This window comes from Indicator indicator, chromosome Z (assembly GCF_027791375.1).
Source record: "Indicator indicator isolate 239-I01 chromosome Z, UM_Iind_1.1, whole genome shotgun sequence".
Classification (NCBI taxonomy): Eukaryota; Metazoa; Chordata; class Aves; order Piciformes; family Indicatoridae; genus Indicator; species Indicator indicator.
The window spans coordinates 61,340,356-61,358,280 of record NC_072053.1 but is presented as its reverse complement, the minus strand read 5'-3'; the positions used below and the strand labels follow the sequence as shown (position 1 = coordinate 61,358,280).

At 36.0% G+C, this 17,925-nt stretch overlaps 1 protein-coding gene across 1 annotated transcript in view; it reads left to right on the top strand.

Annotated features, from left to right (window-relative positions):
- The window catches only part of MAN2A1 (mannosidase alpha class 2A member 1), a 140,121-nt gene that overhangs the window by 77,946 nt on the left and 44,250 nt on the right, over positions 1-17,925 (top strand). Inside the window, exon 12 of the mRNA XM_054397387.1 lies at positions 3,579-3,646. Coding sequence (XP_054253362.1) covers positions 3,579-3,646 — 68 coding nt within the window. The remainder of the gene's footprint in view (positions 1-3,578; positions 3,647-17,925) is intronic.

The window sequence follows — 17,925 nt, the reverse complement described above, 5'->3', positions numbered from 1 at the left end:
CATGGCACCAAGTGCCACGTCCAATCCCCTCTTGAACACCTCCAGGGATGGTGACTCCACCACCTCCCTGGGCAGCACATTCCAATGGCCAACCACTCTCTCTGTGAAGAACTTTCTCCTCACCTCCAGCCTAAACCTCCGCTGGCGCAGCTTGAGACTGTGTCCTCTTGTTCTGCTGCTGGTTGCCTTGGAGAAGAGACCAACTCCCTCCTGGCTACAACCTCCCTTCAGGTAGTTGTAGACAGCAATGAGGTCACCCCTGAGCCTTCTCTTCTCCAGGCTAAACAGCCCCAGCTCCCTCAGCCTCTCCTCATAGGGCTTGTGCTCAAGGCCTCTCACCAGCCTCGTTGCCCTTCTCTGGACATGCTCCAGCAATTCAACATCTTTCCTAAACTGAGGGGCCCAGAACTGGACACAGTACTCAAGGTGTGGCCTAACCAGTGCTGTGTACAGGGGTACAATGACCTCCCTGCTCCTTCTGGCCACACTATTCCTGATGCAGGCCAGGATGCCATTGGCTCTCTTGGCCACCTGGGCACGCTGTTGGCTCATGTTCAGGCGGCTGTCAACCAGTACCCCCAGGTCCCTTTCCACCTGGCTGCTCTCCAGCCACTCTGTCCCCAGCCTGTAGCTCTGCATGGGGTTGTTGTGGCCAAAGCGGAGCACCCGGCACTTGAAATGAGGTGCTTCAACTTCTTTATGCACAAACATAGCAGGATTAAGAGAGATTTTATTACATGATTACCTCACACTTCTAACAAAACTAACATGACATATATACTGCTGGCTTAGATGAGCCACATGTCATACTTTGAATTACACACTCCCACTCCCATTAAAAAAAAAAGTTAAAATACTTATTTATACATTTGATGACTTTGATATTGATACCAATATATATGTGCATACTGCATATATGTGCCTGTGGATGTGTGCTATGTGTGCCACAAATAAAGTACTTTTCTCCTGCTTGAAAAGGATAATAAAATGAATGTGCACCTTCATCAAATAAGAATATTTTGAAATCATTAATGCAAGGAAGTTTTCACATTTGCTCTCAATTATATTGGAGGATGCTGTGTGTTAAATTTTACTAAACTTTCATTGTTGCTATTCTTTATGACACTGGATTAATATCACTGGGCTGTAGAAGTACCAATTGCTTTTTAAAGTATATATTCCCTAGGAGTATACTAAGTCAAATCCACTCTTATCATTGAGAAAGCAGAAATTAAAAAATGTCAATGAGTTTATTATATCTATATAAAACAAGAAACCTTTTGCAAACCTTGTTTAAGTACAAAGTTCAAAGGCAGTTATATAAAATACCAGTATGGTTATTTTTTGGTGATTAATGGAAGCTGACATCAAAAATTGCTCAGAGATGGCCATTCAGAATGAATTCAGAGAGAGCTGAGAGATGAATGATGAAGATTTTTGGGCTGGTTTGGGGCCAGACACATCCTCTCTTGCCCCGAGAGGGACAAAAGAATGACACTCACTGATTGGAGAGTGATAGAAAGTTTAAATGGAAAAGCAATTGGTGAAACTACAAAAAACTACAAAGCATAGTGACAAGGAATAACCCAAAATGTACAGAGTCCCTTACATAACATGCGAAGGCTTCCCAACTCTTCCCTTCTCCCCACCTGAGGGTATACCCAAACCCCCAGGGCTCTTTCTTCCCCCTCCCACTGCTAGGCAAGTCTCAGGCTGGCCAGGTCTGAGACTGCTCCCCTGCCCCCCCTCCTTTCTCCTCCTGGCATTAGGTCTAGACAGGCCTAAGAGGCCTTGAGATACTCCCCTAACATTACCTGATAGGGAAGCATTCCCACAGGAGCAGAGAAGGAAGAAAGAGGAAGAGAATGACTTTGCAGATGGATTTATAGGGGGCAGGATTTATGAGTAGAAATACGCTGTTTCCTGTGTCCACCTTATTGCGTTGGACACTCGGGACACCGGAGGCGTAGCTTATGTGGCCGTAACAGGATGCACCCAGCCCAAATTGCCACAGTTTTATGATTGAGAATAGCCATTGTCTTGAGGCATGAACAAGGCAAAACACATGGTAAAAGGAATAGAGCAAGAGGCTGCAGCAGCATTCTAGTAGATAGTAGATACAACTAGAAGAAGATTGCCCTTCTTGAAGCCAGAAAAAAGGAAGCTGTAAATAAGATATGATGGGAGAATTCCAGAATGGCATTGCTTTGTACTTTCTGCTATTCATAATTATTACACGTACATAAATACATACACGTAAAAGTTTAATAATTTCTTAGCTAATGAGTACATCATATGTAAGTTTTACAGACTCTACATTTGGAAACAAAACATCACTTGGAAGGCAATACACTGGAAAACAGACAAAACATAGAATTCCCAGAATGATCTAACCAATAGTACGAGATCCAATCTATATAAGTAAAGCGATACAAACATTGCACTGTTCTGAGGAACTTGGGAACTTTGCGCTTCGGTTTTCTGTAGTTCTCACCATCACATAAACCAATGAGAATATAACAGCAGTCTTTCTTAAAGATTAGTGTAATAGTGACAGCAATGGCTTTTTACTACTTTTTCCACTGGAAGTGTGCCCTGGGTCATATTGTATTTAAGAAAAATGGAAATGAGTGCAAAGTAAGAGTTCATCAGTAATGTAAAACAATTCTTCAGGTGTTTTATATCACAAAAGTAATATGCGCAGCCCAAATACACTGTTTGAAAATTTCTTGTACAAGCTTATAAATTAACAATGAGATCTAACAAAATACTAAACTTTAAATCCTTGTGATAGATATTCAAGAGTGTAGGGTTTTAGACAGTAAATTTATAGCAAGACAAAGTGTTGTGGTTTAGGCCTAGCTGGCTACTGTGCACCATGCAGCCACTCACTGGGAAGGAGAATCAGGAGAAAAAGGCAAAACCTTGTGGGCTGACTTAAGGAGAGTTCAATAGAACAACACAGAGACAGAAGAAAAAGCAATAATAAGGATAATAATAAATTAAATAATATATAAAGCAAGTGCTATAAAGAGCAACGCTACAGAAGCAACCACCTGGCCGTAGTGCCATCCACAGAACCTTTGCCCTGGCCATCACTCCCATTACATACTGAGCATGACATATCAGTATGGTATCAAATAACCCATTGGCTCATTCAATTTGCTATCCTGGTTGTGACTGCTTCCAGCTTCTTCTGAAAATTAACCCTATCCTAGTAGAACCCACAATGGAAATCTAATTAAAAAAAAAAAAAAGTAACATCTGAAGGAAGTTGGCAATTATTATTTATGCAAAAATGAAAACATGGGGGGTGACAGTTCAATAATGATGTCTAATAATATCAATTTAATGCAAACAAAGGCTCCTTGATAAATTTACTGAAGTGAGTCTTTTGTAATATGCTTAGTTTATAGATTTTTCTGGTTCGTTGTCCTGCACAACATGTGTGCCAAAATAGGCTTTTGTTTATGGAATAGCTGGTGTGTTTTTGTGCTTCATAAACTTGACATAATAAAGTCACATGTATTGCACATTTAAGTATATTCAAAACAAATTTCAAAGATGTTCTCTTATAGGATGATGTTCAGTCTTCACAAGATTCTTTGCCACGCAAGACAATTATAAAGCTGACGTCACAACCAAGGTAATTAATATATTTAGTGTCTGAGATTGTTTTAACAATGTATGTGCTTGCATTACCTAGTACATTTTTGTGCTATTTAATTTCCTATAACTTTCACTCAAAAAAAAAAAGTTACAATAGATAAAAAGATAGACTGACATATTATACCAGTAGTGTTATGTTTAGTTGAAAGAGGACACAGTACTTTAAAGCTATAGAAGTTTCTCACCTACCACTAGTTCAGCTCTATTTACTGTGTGCTTTTACATCATTGTAATCCTTAATAAATTGTGCTTGAGAGCAGCAGTAGAAAATTCTAATCAGACATAATTACAGCTGGCTCAGTTAATACTGTGAGCAAAACCTTAATTGTTATAAATGGTAGTGGTTTTACCCCAGCTGTGACTAAGCACCCCATAGCTGCTGGATTACATCTTCCCATAGTGGGATGGTACAGAGAATCAGAAAAAAAAACGAAACAGTAAAATGCATGGGTTGAGATAAAGACAGTTTAATAGGACAGAAAAGGAAGGGAAAATAGTAATAATAGTAAAACAATATAAAAAATGAGCAATGCACAATATAGCTGATTTCTAGCCAATCCCCAGGGCCAACTAGTTTATATACTGTCATCACATGATAGAGAATACCCTTTTGACTTGTTTTGGTCACCTGTCTTTGCTGTGTCCCCGACAGCTTCTTACGCATTCTTGTGCAGTCTGTCCTGGCAGGGCAGGATGAGGAGATGAAAGTCTTTGACTTAGTTGTTGCTAAGCAGTGTTTATACTAAAACATCAATGCGTTATCCATGTTATTCTCATCGTAAATTCAAAACACTGCACTATATCAGCTTCTGGGAGAAAACAAACAAACTCTATTTCAGCTGAAATCAAGACAATAAAGTCTAACTTCAGAAAATATAAACATTGGATTTTCTTTAAAAGTCAAGGTGATAGGACGCTTTTTTCTCTTAACTCCAGCTTTTTGTGGTATTAAAAGGGCTTACGTCTTCATTTATGTATAGTTCTAGAGTATTGAATTGAAACTGACACCCTGCCATTTCCATGGACATTCAGTATCCTACCTGAAATAACTTAAACATTCATTAAGTCAACTAATCCAAATAAAACAAGTAAGATATTAGAGCTGCTGTGTTTATAAACCAAGTAATATTGGCTTTTTCTTAAAGAACAGAATGTTTAAGATTAGTTTTAAAAATACTGAATGCTGTCTTTGATGTATTTAATTTCTCTGTACTTCTAGGAAGTGTCAAACTTACATAATCTATGAAGGTGTCAGACTATTCATCATAGTAACTGCTACTGTTAAAAGATTCTAATCAGATTATTATTATCAGAAAAAGTGAGCAAATTTATTTTCTTGTGAGCTGTATTCAGTCCTCTAAAGTTAAATGTATGCACTGTGTGTGTGTTTGTGTGTGTGCAGTTTCAATATAAGCATGTCTCTACAGCATTCATGTCAACGTGCATACTATGTTTATTTTTTGTAATAGAAGTTTTATTCTCTCATGCTAGGTGCCTAGCTAGGTATTTAACAAAGATATTTTTAACTTTCTCAGAATATTGCTCAGGTATCTCTTTATATTGTGCATAAATACTTTAGGCAAGTTTCAATGTATACTCTGTCATTTGAGGATAGCTTTAATGCTTTTGCTTTCCTTGCCAAAGTTAGCCGTTGAAATTGCCTACATGCACCTGCTATCCTCTGATATGCCTTTTGTTTGCATCCACTGTTCCACTTGCTTCTCTGCATAGTATGTTAATTTTTAGGGTTTTTTTTATATTTATGATGTTTTAGGCATTTGTTCTTTTATTTTCTTCTTAGTTGTACATTAAGTAGGTATACATGCTGAAATTTTTTATTTTAAAATTAATATTATCCTAGCAGCCTGTTGCTGATGTTATCTAAACTCGTCATAACTTTCTAAAAAGATAACACTGATATGTATTTTCAAATTTTAACTTGCCTTGTACTGTGAAGGTAGTATACAGTCATATAAAATACAGTTTATGTTCTAAAGACTGTATAATCAGAACTACATGAAATAAAGATGAAAATAACGTGAGGAAGAAGGAGAGGAGAAAGATTGCAAGGAGATATTGATTATTGCTGCCTAAAGCCCTGTTTTTTCTTGTAATGACTTACTTGGAAGTACTTTCAAAGCAGTGCTTAAGTACGCACTACTTCATATTTCCTTTTTGTTAAAAATTTCATTTTAGTATCTGTATGTTCATTTATTTTCTCTTACAAAAATGAGCTTAGTCTTTCTAGACTTCTAACTTTATCTCTGGTTATAATCTCAAACAATCCACTAGTATTATTACTGTTGTGAAAATTGATACATAAGCTGAGACAGTAACTGTTGCTCAAATCAAGTATGTGAATATTGTAACTGTGCATCAGAGTTTTCTAGGTAATCAATAAAGATGTAAAATGTTAATTTCAGTAGAATCATGAACTTGATAAATTTAAGGATTATTGTGCATAAATGTCAGAATTTGAAGTTTCTGAGACAAAGTTTGAGACCTTAGCAGACTGAAAGTCATTCTTATCAGGACTTCATTATTTAATTTTCCTCTCTTAATAATTATCTGTCAAGGTGTTACTTTACTTTAATTGGCTGAAGATTTTGTGGTTTTGCATTTCCTTGTCAAGATTTTGTTATTCTTTAAAAAATTTGGTTCATATCACCTAAAAATTTAGAGGATGGGAAGCTAATAAAAGAGTGGTTTTAAAAAATCTGTTTGATAATGCAAACATCTTCCTTTTTTTTCTTATTTTACCCAGTTGGTATTGTCTAGCTAGTGCAACTTGATTACATGGATGAAAAGAGTTAAAAAAAAAAAACCTGTCTTTCAGTAGTTACTATTCTAGTATGACATAGCTCCAGATTATATAGTGAAGTATCTTTCAAGCTGTTTCTAAGTAGGTATCAGTTTTTATATATTTTGCATCTTTTTTACTCCCATCTGTACACTTCTTCTCTGTAGCAGTCTGTCACCATCATTTTATGAATTTGTAAAAAAAAAAAGAAAAGTAACATGTTCATTTCAATGAAACAGGTATGTAGAATATTTTCAATCTCACTATGACTCTGCTACATTAATACAAATGGTCAGGCTTTTGAGTACTAAAGTTACAGCATATTTAATTTCACTAGACCCCTTTTAATTAGTAACTGAAGTCGCATACTTTTTAAAAAAATGTTACTTCCAGCTGAAAACCAAAGCTTTCATGAGATAACATTCAGCTAGATGTGGAACTACTTTTATTTGTCCTGAAATTCACAATTACTGCCATGTGTGTTGAACACAAAGCCTATGCACGATGTATTTCTGTGAGAACCTTGTCCATGATTTAATCATTGCTTCCTAGTAATAGTCCACCAGATGCTGTAGTTCCCAAATGGCTTGCACTTACTGGACTTGGGTTGAGGGGTTTGAACTGCTTGCTATCCAGGTTAAGCTGTCAGCTGTTGATGAAGGGTATCTAAACAGTGTGAGCAGCAAGATGTCCTGTTTCTCTAGGTTTCCTGGAGTCAGAATTACAGGGGAATGTGATACGTGCCTAAATAACTGTATTGGCTGTCTGTAACAACTTGGATTCTACAGTGGTATTGTTTGGTACAGCATGGTGAACTTTGGAGTGAATGAGATTGAAGAGTATCAGTGATGCCTTTTTGTGCATGTGTTGGTGTTTTGGTTTGACCACTTCTGAACCTCCATGCATGTGATTGGGAAGTTTCATTATTCAGCTCCATTGCACTCTACAAACTATCTCATTTGAACTGAACATGCTGTGATACTGAAAGATTTTTTTAAAATGTTGATTTAAGTTTATTTGTAGTGGTAAGCCAACAATAGTTAAAATTTGCAAACAAATTACTTGTCAGCTAGTCTTAGAGGAATGTTATGATATCCTGATTGTCAGGCTAGTTTGATATTTTAGCAGACACATTATCCACTAGCTGAAATATTCAGGTTGCCTACAGGATTAATTCTTAGTAGGATATACTGTGATTAGTAGTTTATTGAAAGATCTGTCAAAGCACCAAGCAGTTTAATGATAACCACCTTGTAAAAGAAAGTTTAATTTTTCCAAATAGCCTGTTATATTGTATTATCTATTAGCCTTATTCCAATATCTTACCTGCAGATTTTGGCATAAGGTTGTTATGAACAAACTTTTGGCATAAATTGTATTCATCCTATTACATTCAAAATTTATGACCTTTTTTCAGAAAGGACATTGGGTTTTATCTGAAAGATTTTGAAAGCTGGTTACCTTTTCAAAAATGCACTTGGCAGGTATACCCACTGCTTTCTCAACACAACACTGTAATTTAGAAATTAATGTTAATAAGTTTGGTGTGTGATAAAGGATAAAATGCAGTGGTGAAAAATTCTTTGCAGAGCAGTATGTATGATATTGTATTTGTTTGGAAGATGACAGTAAGGATAACTTGCTTGAGAAGGAAACTTCATTGGTATGCTGAAAGGGAAAGATGTCTTGGTGATGTGAAGTGATCAATTAAAGCTTCACACTGAAGGAGCTGTATCTTTCTGAGCTTGGAAAGTGACTGGATTGGGGTAATGTTTTAATGTTTTCATTTGGTAACTTTAACTCTGATTGTGGGTTTCATTGTCACTTTCTTTTAGTGGTTTTTTTGTTTTGTTTTGGTTTTTTTTTTTTAACCTGTGTTGCCCATATTGATATGATGAATCTAAATAGTTCTCCAATGTAGCTGGACATGGAAAGGATGCTCTGACCATGTCTGACATTTTAATAGTATGTTTTCATTACTTTTTATTCTTGCATGAGTTCTTGCATTTGTATTCTTAGTTATATACCAAAAAGAAAGCATATAGTAGCATTTAAAAGGAGGCCAAAACTTAGCGGTTAGTGGTAGTTCATATATTATTAATAAGCAGAGTTGTTCCTCAGGGAAAAGACCCGAAACAACATAACCACAACTGAATAAAACCATCCCTCCACCCCCAACAAAGCAAAATAAAAAACCAAAAAAAAAAGCACAGAAGCAAAAACCAAAACTAACCAAAACCATCCAAGACTTTTCATTTTTTAATTGGATGAAATATTATCAGCGCTATGCACAAATTTGTTGCATTTTTGTTATGGTGAAACCTCTGTATTAATAACTTTAAGATAAATGGTCATTCAGTGAAGCCTTCAGGCTCTTCTGCTAAGAATCAATGCTTAATTAAGCACTTGTATCGTCCACACAGTAGTGGAAGTAGTTAAAAAATTAGAAAATAATTTGAAATAGTGTGTGAAGAACTGCATGTTTGGTTTCTAATACCCAGACTGCTTAGGCTCAATATAATGATTTTTTAAAAACTGCTTTCTAGTGTTAATCTTGGTATTCAGCTTCCTGATCAATTTACTAGCTTTCAGGTGACCTGTAACAGCCATGAACATGTTCTATTTCTAATAACCTCATGGTCATTTTGAATAAATTGAATGGATTTTAAAAAACTTTTTGCCTCTTGACTTTCATGATGGAGGAGCTGTTGCAAAGACAATTAAATGCTTGGGTGACTCCATAACTCAGGCATCTGAATCCTGAAACGTTGGTTAATGTGAGCTTGAAACAAACACTTCAGTAAAAATATTTCTGGCAAAAGCAGTAACTTCAAAACCAAATGCAGAATTCATCCATTGTTTCATAGGTGGAAGTTAGCTGTGCAGCTGCCTTTATGACCAACTTCTACACTGGCAGTATCTAATGGGAGAGAATGTGAGAGGTGTGGAAGAGTTCACAGCAGATTGATCTCTTACTTACCACTTCTTTCCTCAGAACTGATAACCCTTTGCTACCAGTTGATATTTCACTAAAATTTTATCTGAGAACCCTGAAAGCAAACCAGCAGATAAGCTGAGGGATCAATGTCTGTTTTTATGGTAGGAATGGCTCTTTAAAACTGAACTGTGCTTAATTTTTGAGTTGTTATAAATTTTCATTAATAATAAGAAAAAAACCAAACAGCTTTGATTTGCAAGTAGTCACACTCCGAAGAATTCTGTGGAATTAGTCTTTCTTTTTCAAAACGTGATTTTGAATGTCACGCTTCTGAATGCAAGTTGTTCTAAAAGTTGTTAAATTTCAATATTACTTTTTCAGTGCATGAAACTTTATATAAATATTTTTTTTTTCAGTTTTAGGTCTATCTCATTACTTATTAATCAGTGACTGTTCTAAATATTACTCATATTCTCTAAATTCTACAAATTTAAGATTTTTGGTTCAAATCACAGAAATTCAACAGTTCTTGTTGGTACCAGTGCAATCAGATTCTGAAGCTGTTTGGTGCTTCATTTATTATAAAAATTTACAATATTATAATATTAAAATAAAAGATCCCATGATTAGGTGTTAGAAGAAATTTATGGATTCCTTTGAAAACGCTGTTTGTAATAGAAGTGTCATATGAAATGCAGAAAGAATGCATTAACTACACATACTTTGAGGGGAGGGAAAAGACCCTGAGTTTGTTTTTCAAAAAACAGAAAGTGATCATTATGAAGGAATATGATAGTAAAAAACGAATACAGCTGGAGGATCTGCATTCTATGCATGTACTTGTTAAAGCTGTATTGGAAGTAGAAGATAACACAATTTCAGTCTATTAGTATATTTGTGTATTATTTCTTTTCTTTTTTTTTTGTTGGTTTTTTTTTCAGGCACTGGTCCCTTCAGCCTTTTTACTGGAATTTCTTTGAGCCAGTACAGTAGTTAGTCCAAGGTTCTCAAGGCACTGACTGAAGTGTTGTGACATACTTAAAAGTTTTTCTGCTCTTCTGAACCAGATTTTTTTTCCCTTCTAAATGCAGATTTATAAAGCCTGCACTACAAGAGGAACAAGGAAAGGATTTTAGTGAATGTACTTCCTGATCCTGAAAGTGTCAGGGGGCTTCAAGCCCATCTTGGACTTCAGAACACTTCACAGCTTTGTGGTAAAATTAAAATTTAAAATAGCACCTTTAGCCTTATTCCATTTTTCCTTAATTGGAGAGTAGATACGTGCTCCAAATTAGGATATGTGTGCCACTACAATTCACCCAAATCATAAAATTTGTGTGTATCTGGCATATGTAGTAGGTACATAACATTCTTAAAGTCTTGTCTTAGGTTGTTGGGGTTTTTTCTGTTCTCAATAGTTCTTGCTGTTCTGTTGTCTGTGTCTATTGTAAATGCTTTTTTCTTGAGGGTGTTTCATGGATTGTTCTTGAAAAAGCCATACAAAGGTCCTGTTTCCTGTGAGAGTAGAGGGATAGAATATGTGCCTATTGTCTGCCTAATTCTCTCCATTTTGCATGCTCAGTGGATATATCTACATAGATATAAAAAGAAAATTGGTAGGTATGTGTGTGTGTGTGTGTATGTGTGAGTTCTTTCACCTTTATTAATAAAATTTGGCTTTGGATTTCTCGTTAGGAAGGACATTCTGGGAGTAATTCAGAATTCTGGAATACTAAACTAGAATAAGGGAAATATTTTTTGAAGCACGATATTATGATTTTTAATAATTTATTTGTTAATCAGAACTGTGAGCCATTAATGGTTTTAGAAAAAAAAAATTTTTAACATTATAGCTCCATTTATGACCTACACATTTAATCTTCATGCTGTTATAATCATCACATAATTCTATCCTTTGTTAGCTGAAACGCTACTGAATTTTTATGAGTTTATTTATTTATAATATCCCTTTTTTATTTCTTGGCATCACCAGTTTGATTTAATAATGAAAAGCAGATCTGTGGATAACAGATTATGTTTCCATCTTTGCTTTTATACCTTGTGAAAGCAACACAAATTTATATTTTGTGCTTGTAGTTCCTACTAGTTCTTCTGGAAAAGATATCTTATTTAAGAACAGGCAAAAATCCTAATATTTGTTAATATACTGTAATATTTGATTATATTCAGGATCAATATTCTATATAATAAACACTTTAATTGGGTGATAAGACTTGCTGATTAGATGGAAATTATGTAGTTTTTTTGTTTGTTTTGTTTTTGTAACTTATGTAGCAGTATTGATAGTCCCAAATTAGAACTTCTAGATTTACAAGCTTGTCTGGATGTAATGCAGAGGACCATGTTAGCATTATTTATCTTATCTTGTGAAGTAAGCTGAAAAATACCCTTAGGCTTTATCCAATTAAGGAAAAACTCCTTGGAAAGATGTAGAATCTTGGTTTGGAGAGAACAAGATTTTCTCTTACTGTATTTAGGAGAGTTGTTTGCTTAACTTGAATTGTTCTTAAACCATATTAGCACTCCCCAAAATTTCATGTATACATCTAACAGTATATCTGAAACTGCATCTCTTTAATCATAATATTTTCCTCACAAAGTACTGTTGTGTTTAAATTAAATATCTAATAATGTATAGTTCAGCACAGTATCTCAGAGGAGGTGTGTATTAAAGCTGCAGGAACTCCTCAAGCAAACTAAAACCAAACCAGTAACACAAACAGTAATACTGAAGTAGATCTGATCTCCTTTCCTTAGAACTGGAAAGCAAAAAAACCCAGACTGACATCATGTTTTAATTCCATACTTCTGTTTTAATTTCTAGTAATTTTGTTGTAAAGGCATTTTTTTTGTTAATAACTGCTTCCCTCACTCTTGTTAATAGACAGATTTGCAGGTTGCCTAGCAATGGACTTAAATGTCCATTGAAAAATGTTGGCTGTCACATATTATTCTATTTTTGTCCTTGGGTACCCATCTGATCAGGGTGAAGATTTTTGTGTAAAGTGAGGCCAAAAACAAGCAAGAAATTATTTTGTTTGTAAAACCAGAATTTCATTGCTCTTTGCATTGGTCATGCTAATAGAGTAGTATGAAATCTGTAGTCATCCTGGGAACAAACCTTCTGTATATGATTAGAATTGAAAGCTATCTTGGTAAAGAATGGAATGAAGCAGGCAAGTGAAAGTATCACTCAGCACATTGGAAAATAATGAGGGGACTAACCAAATGGGTATTAGTGAAGCAGGAAAATACTAGGCATTACAGAATATCAGACTTAGAGAGTTACGTGTGTGGTGTCAAAAGCAATTTTGCTTTTGGCTGGTTAAAATGGAACTGTTTTGCATAAAACAGCTGAAATAGTGCACTATGCTCAGAGTGGTGAAGACTTCATTAAAAATGTGGTATTGCAAAATCACAGAATGGTAGAGGTTGGAAGGAACTTGTGGAAATCATGTAGTCAAACCCCTATGCGAAATTAGCAGGTTCACCTAGGGCAAGCCACACAGGAATGTGTCCAGGCAGGTTTTGAAAGTCCTCAGAGAAGCATACTCCACAACCTTTCTGGACAGTCTGTTCCAGTGGTCCATTACCCTCACTGTAAAGAAGTATTTCCTCATGTTCAGGTGGAACATCCTGTGTTCTAATTTGTATCCGTTGCTCTTGTTCTGTTACTAGCACCTCTCAAAACAGACTGGCCCCATCTTCTTGGTACCCACCCTTCAGATATTTGTAAACGTTCCATGTTGCCAGGAATTAATATTCATTATTCATTTATACTTGACTGCCCCTTTTCCTCTAACTGGTAAGATAAAGGAAAAGATAACTTGGGCACCAGTATTTTTCACTAGCTCTCCCAGGGCTCTGCAGTCTCCCTTGCTCCTGCTCAGGTTCTGGCTTGCATTGTCTTTCATGCACTCATGGAAGGGCAGCAATGTGTAGTAGTCAGTGTTTTTAACAAGTTGTGACACCCTCTCAGCAATGTCACAGATCTTAGCTCCATGGAGGAAGCAAAGCTTTCATGACTGTCAGGACAGCAGGTGAGCCTTTTACAATCTCCTACTATGAGCACCCGTCATTTCTTTTTACAATAACCACTGCATGTTGTTGCTGGAAGTTTCTCCATGTAGACCTCGTGCTTTGGTGGACATTTTCAAAAACAGGGATTGCAGTATTTGTCAAAGGTTGACCTACTGAATTCTCATTCTGGTTAAGAGGTCAAATTGAGGCAATCTTCTAGTCCACTGTGTTTTTTATTAGAACCTAGATTTGCCTTTTGCATCTCCAGTTTAGTCTGGAGAGTCAAAGCAAAGCAGCATATTTTGTCATACCCAACATGGCCTAGGGGCTAGTCTGTTCTGTATATACTGTCTTTATTTGACCAGCTGGAATAAACAAGAAAAGTGAACTGGTTTAGGGCATGCAAGACTATCCCGTGACCTGTAATGTTACCTCATGTTTGTATGAGATATACTTGCTCTAATAAGATGACAGCTCTCCTTAGAACTGCTGTCCCGTCCCTAATGCATAAGCACATTAATTTATTCTCAGTTTGTTGCACACTCAAAAGAAATTTCCTGTTCAGGATTTTTTTCCCCACCGACATGTTATTTTAGCACTTGGCAGATCTGCTGTAAGAGTGTTTCTGTATTGCATTTGGTGAAGGAGATCTCTGAGTGCTGAGTATTTTAACTATTTTACACAGTAAATGTTTTCAGAGTAATACTTTTTTACTTTGGGCAGGTAGGTTTCTGTGAGTAGGGAAGCATTGAGCAGAGTAATAACTGCTTATATTAGTTGCAACAGATCAGTTCTTTATAGGAATGCAAAGGTCATAGTATCTCTTAATACTGGAAAATCCTGTCTTTTCCTTCTCCCTCTCTCTCTCTCCCCTCCCCATACATGTGGCATATATAGTATAAGTGTATCTATGTATCTAGTTAAATTTATAAAATAAATATCCTAAATAGCTAACAGGATATTTCTGTAAATTTTTGATACAGTTTATAAGCCAGAAAATTGATAAAATATTAATATAATTTCTGAGCCAATTTGATTCGGGTATGTTTGCTGGGTTGATGATAGGTTTATTACACATGATAGAATGCTAATAAACAATGGAATAACAGTCTAGGAAAATCAGAGACTTGGAATACAGAGGAACAAACTGGAAACCTTAAAACGTGAAACAAATAGCAGTACCGCCTCAGGTGGTGAGGTGGACCCTCTCGACTTTGCAATGGAGTTAAGACACAGGTAAACAGGCTATAAACTTTAGAAATAACCAGGTAGATTAGTTTGAGTTACTCACAAACCACTGAGCTGCTAATTATCAAAACCTTTGCTGGATGAGACGATACACAGAGTTGCAGTTTGTAATCCAAAAGGCAGGGATAATCCAAAAGGCAAATCCCAGAATTAGAGGAAGTGAGAGAGAGAGAGAGAGAGAGCATGCTGCTGTGGCAAGATCTGTGACTCACACTGCTGCTAGAACAAAAGAATTCAATCGCCCTGAGGACAGGAGCACAAAGTAGGTGCTTGTAGCCGCCTTGAATCCCATTAATGAATACGGTGTGGGCTCTCAAATCATCCCTTATAAATTCCCTTGTTGATAACTGAATGGGCCAATGGCAAATTACCGATTCAAATCTAACCAATCAGTTCAAAATACTGTATGGTGGGCAAACTGCACACACCTTCTTGAATAGCCTCTGACACGTGCAGTTTTCTATCTGAAACATGAGACACGGGGTCCAGATTCCAACCCCCCAGACAGCCTCAACGGCGCCTGTCAGTTGGCTCTACAACCTCAAACCTGGACCCTGCAATGAGGAGGGAGGAGAGAGGGCAGTGGCCAAACAGGTTTAGCTGGTTTGTTTCACAGCAAATTAAGTCTTTACTACGGGAAAGTCTAATAGAAATATTGCCTGAATGCAGTACATGGGTTTATTAACGGTGTATGGTAGGTTACAAGGGGAAAATGATGAGGTTTGTATGAGTGAAAGCTATTCATTCTGGGTTTCAGAGACCCAGAAGTGTATGGGGTAAAAAAAAGGTGAGGTCCATCTTCCCAAAAGTGTCTGAAGAACAGGTGGCAGGATTTGCTTTTTGGAAACTGCAAATATTTGCACATCAGGGATGCATCCAGTTTAGGATTAAAAGCTTGTATCTGCACCTTGTTCTAATTTTTTTCAGAGGCTAGTGCACAGATGGAATATGTGGTCTGTGTGTAAGTTGGTTGTGTTTTTTTCTGTAGAAAGACATGATTACTGGGTTGTTGGTTGACTGTCCTATGATTCTAAGTAAGATGATTTAATTGCATTAATAAGAGCTTCTATATTTGCACAAGAATTTTATTTTGCCTAGTATAATTACTTCAATCCTGCTGAGATAAAATTCAAGACCAAAATACTAGCATCTAGCTAAAGTTCCTGCATTTCAACTGCTTTTAGTCTTTCCTGGCATTGCTAGCTTCATGACTGCCTTATTCCTCTGCGTACGGTTAGTGACTTGTAATAGATTGGGTAAAGAAGGTATAGAACAAGAAGAACTTTGCTTTATATGAATATTAAAAAATATATATATATAGTCCAGTGAAATATGATGTGACAGTTGCAAAGGTATTTGTCCTGGGTAAATTTTTCAGGTGGCTAAAGATGTGAAACACATTTATATCAATGGGAAGATGACAGAATTTCTCAAAACATTTTTACATTACTATGTTCTTTGTTTGGCAGATAAGTTAATGAGGACATATAACATTACTAGAAATTAATCATATGCATAAACTTAGCATTTCCCTTGGAGGTGTAAGAACAGGAATTTCGCTGTAAAGAAAGAATAATTACAACATATTTTTAATGTTCTGTTGATGAGTAAAAATGATGGATTGTTTCTCAGATCTATATTGTTTCTGACACAGTTCTTAAATTCTTCTTTCACAGCATACAGAAGTTCATTAAAAAGCTTACACTAATTTTATTTTTTATCTTTCTACTTTTAAAAGGTCTAGACAGAGACCAGTTTTGTTTTAGTTTGATTTTGATTCCACAAAAAAATCACATTAGCGTTTACATTAAAATCTTATCCAAAATGATGGTGTCTTCTGATGACATGTAAAATGACTTACTGAAGTCTAGGAGAGATCGTCATGAAGTCTCGCACAAGTTCTTAAAGACTCTGAAAGCTGATCAAGAATACAGATAGTTATTTTGTTGTCTAGTAATTTACGAGACTTCGACACAAAACAGAGCAAAAAATGGTTCTTTTGGTTGTGCTAGAATGCAACTGACCACAGTTAGATGACCACATATGCAAGGAAGATAGTGTTATGCACAGAGATCATGACTGAACAATACTTCAGCACAGGAATCTTCATCTGAGGAGTTAAAAGGAAAATAATTCTTTTAGGAAGCTCATTCTATCTATGGCAGATAATCTAAAGGTTCTTGGTATAAAAGTCTAGTATAATCTCTGATTTTTATTTATTCAACTGATGAGAAGTTGGAGTTGACTTTCCCTACTGATTGTAGCAGCGTAGCAGTGATGGTCTATGAAACTGAAAATGAACCACCTATGTTTGTTCCAGAAAAAAAGAACCAATGAAAAGAGGAAAATGGTAGCCTGGTTAATGTTCATAAGGGTTCTGAGTATCCCTAGAACAAAACCACATTTGTTTTAATTGGAGTAATGTTAAAAAAATTAAAAAATTAAAGTGCAGAATGGAAAGAGAGAGGTGAAACTTTTCTGCAGTATGGAGAAGGAAGAATTTTTATTTTGTGTATGTATTACATTCATAGTTAAATGCTGGATTAATTCAGTCTCTCTGCCTTTACCACAAAACTGTGTAGAAGTCCTGTGTCTCAGAATAAGGAGGAGTTAGCTTTGTACTTCCAAGCTTTTTACTGCTGCTTCTCAGCCCTGAAATTCTTCATTTCATTATTTCCACAGCATCATTTCAGCAGTTTTGTCCAATGTCTGCCAGATTTTACGGTGTGAGGGAGCTCTCACTCTCTTCTGAAATGTATGTAGGAGATAAGGGCTACCCTCAGCATGTTTAGCACTAATGCTGGAAAAAAAAGAAAATGTTAAAGAAAAAAAAAAAAGAAAATATAAATGTGAGTAACTTCTTAGCAGAGCCGTTCTTGTACTGTAGTGCCAGGCGAACAAAAGCACAGAGCATCTAAATGGGTAAGGAACCTAGAAGACTTAGTGTAAAAATGTGAGATTATGGAAAGAGGTTCAAGATACAAGTGATGTTCAAGTTAAAGAGCTAAGTGACAGAATTACATTTTGAGTTTCTGTGGAAGGAGACAATTGTAGGCGAAGTGGTTTGATCTGTGGAGGTGGTAACTGAATTTGAAGGTTAAGATATGAAAAGAAAGCAAGCCACTGACAAACCCCTTAGAAATCTGCATAGAAAATGGAGCTCAGAACGAGAAGGATCTACTTAGAAGAATTGTAAGTAAGAGATGTATATCCTGGAGGCTGATAAAAG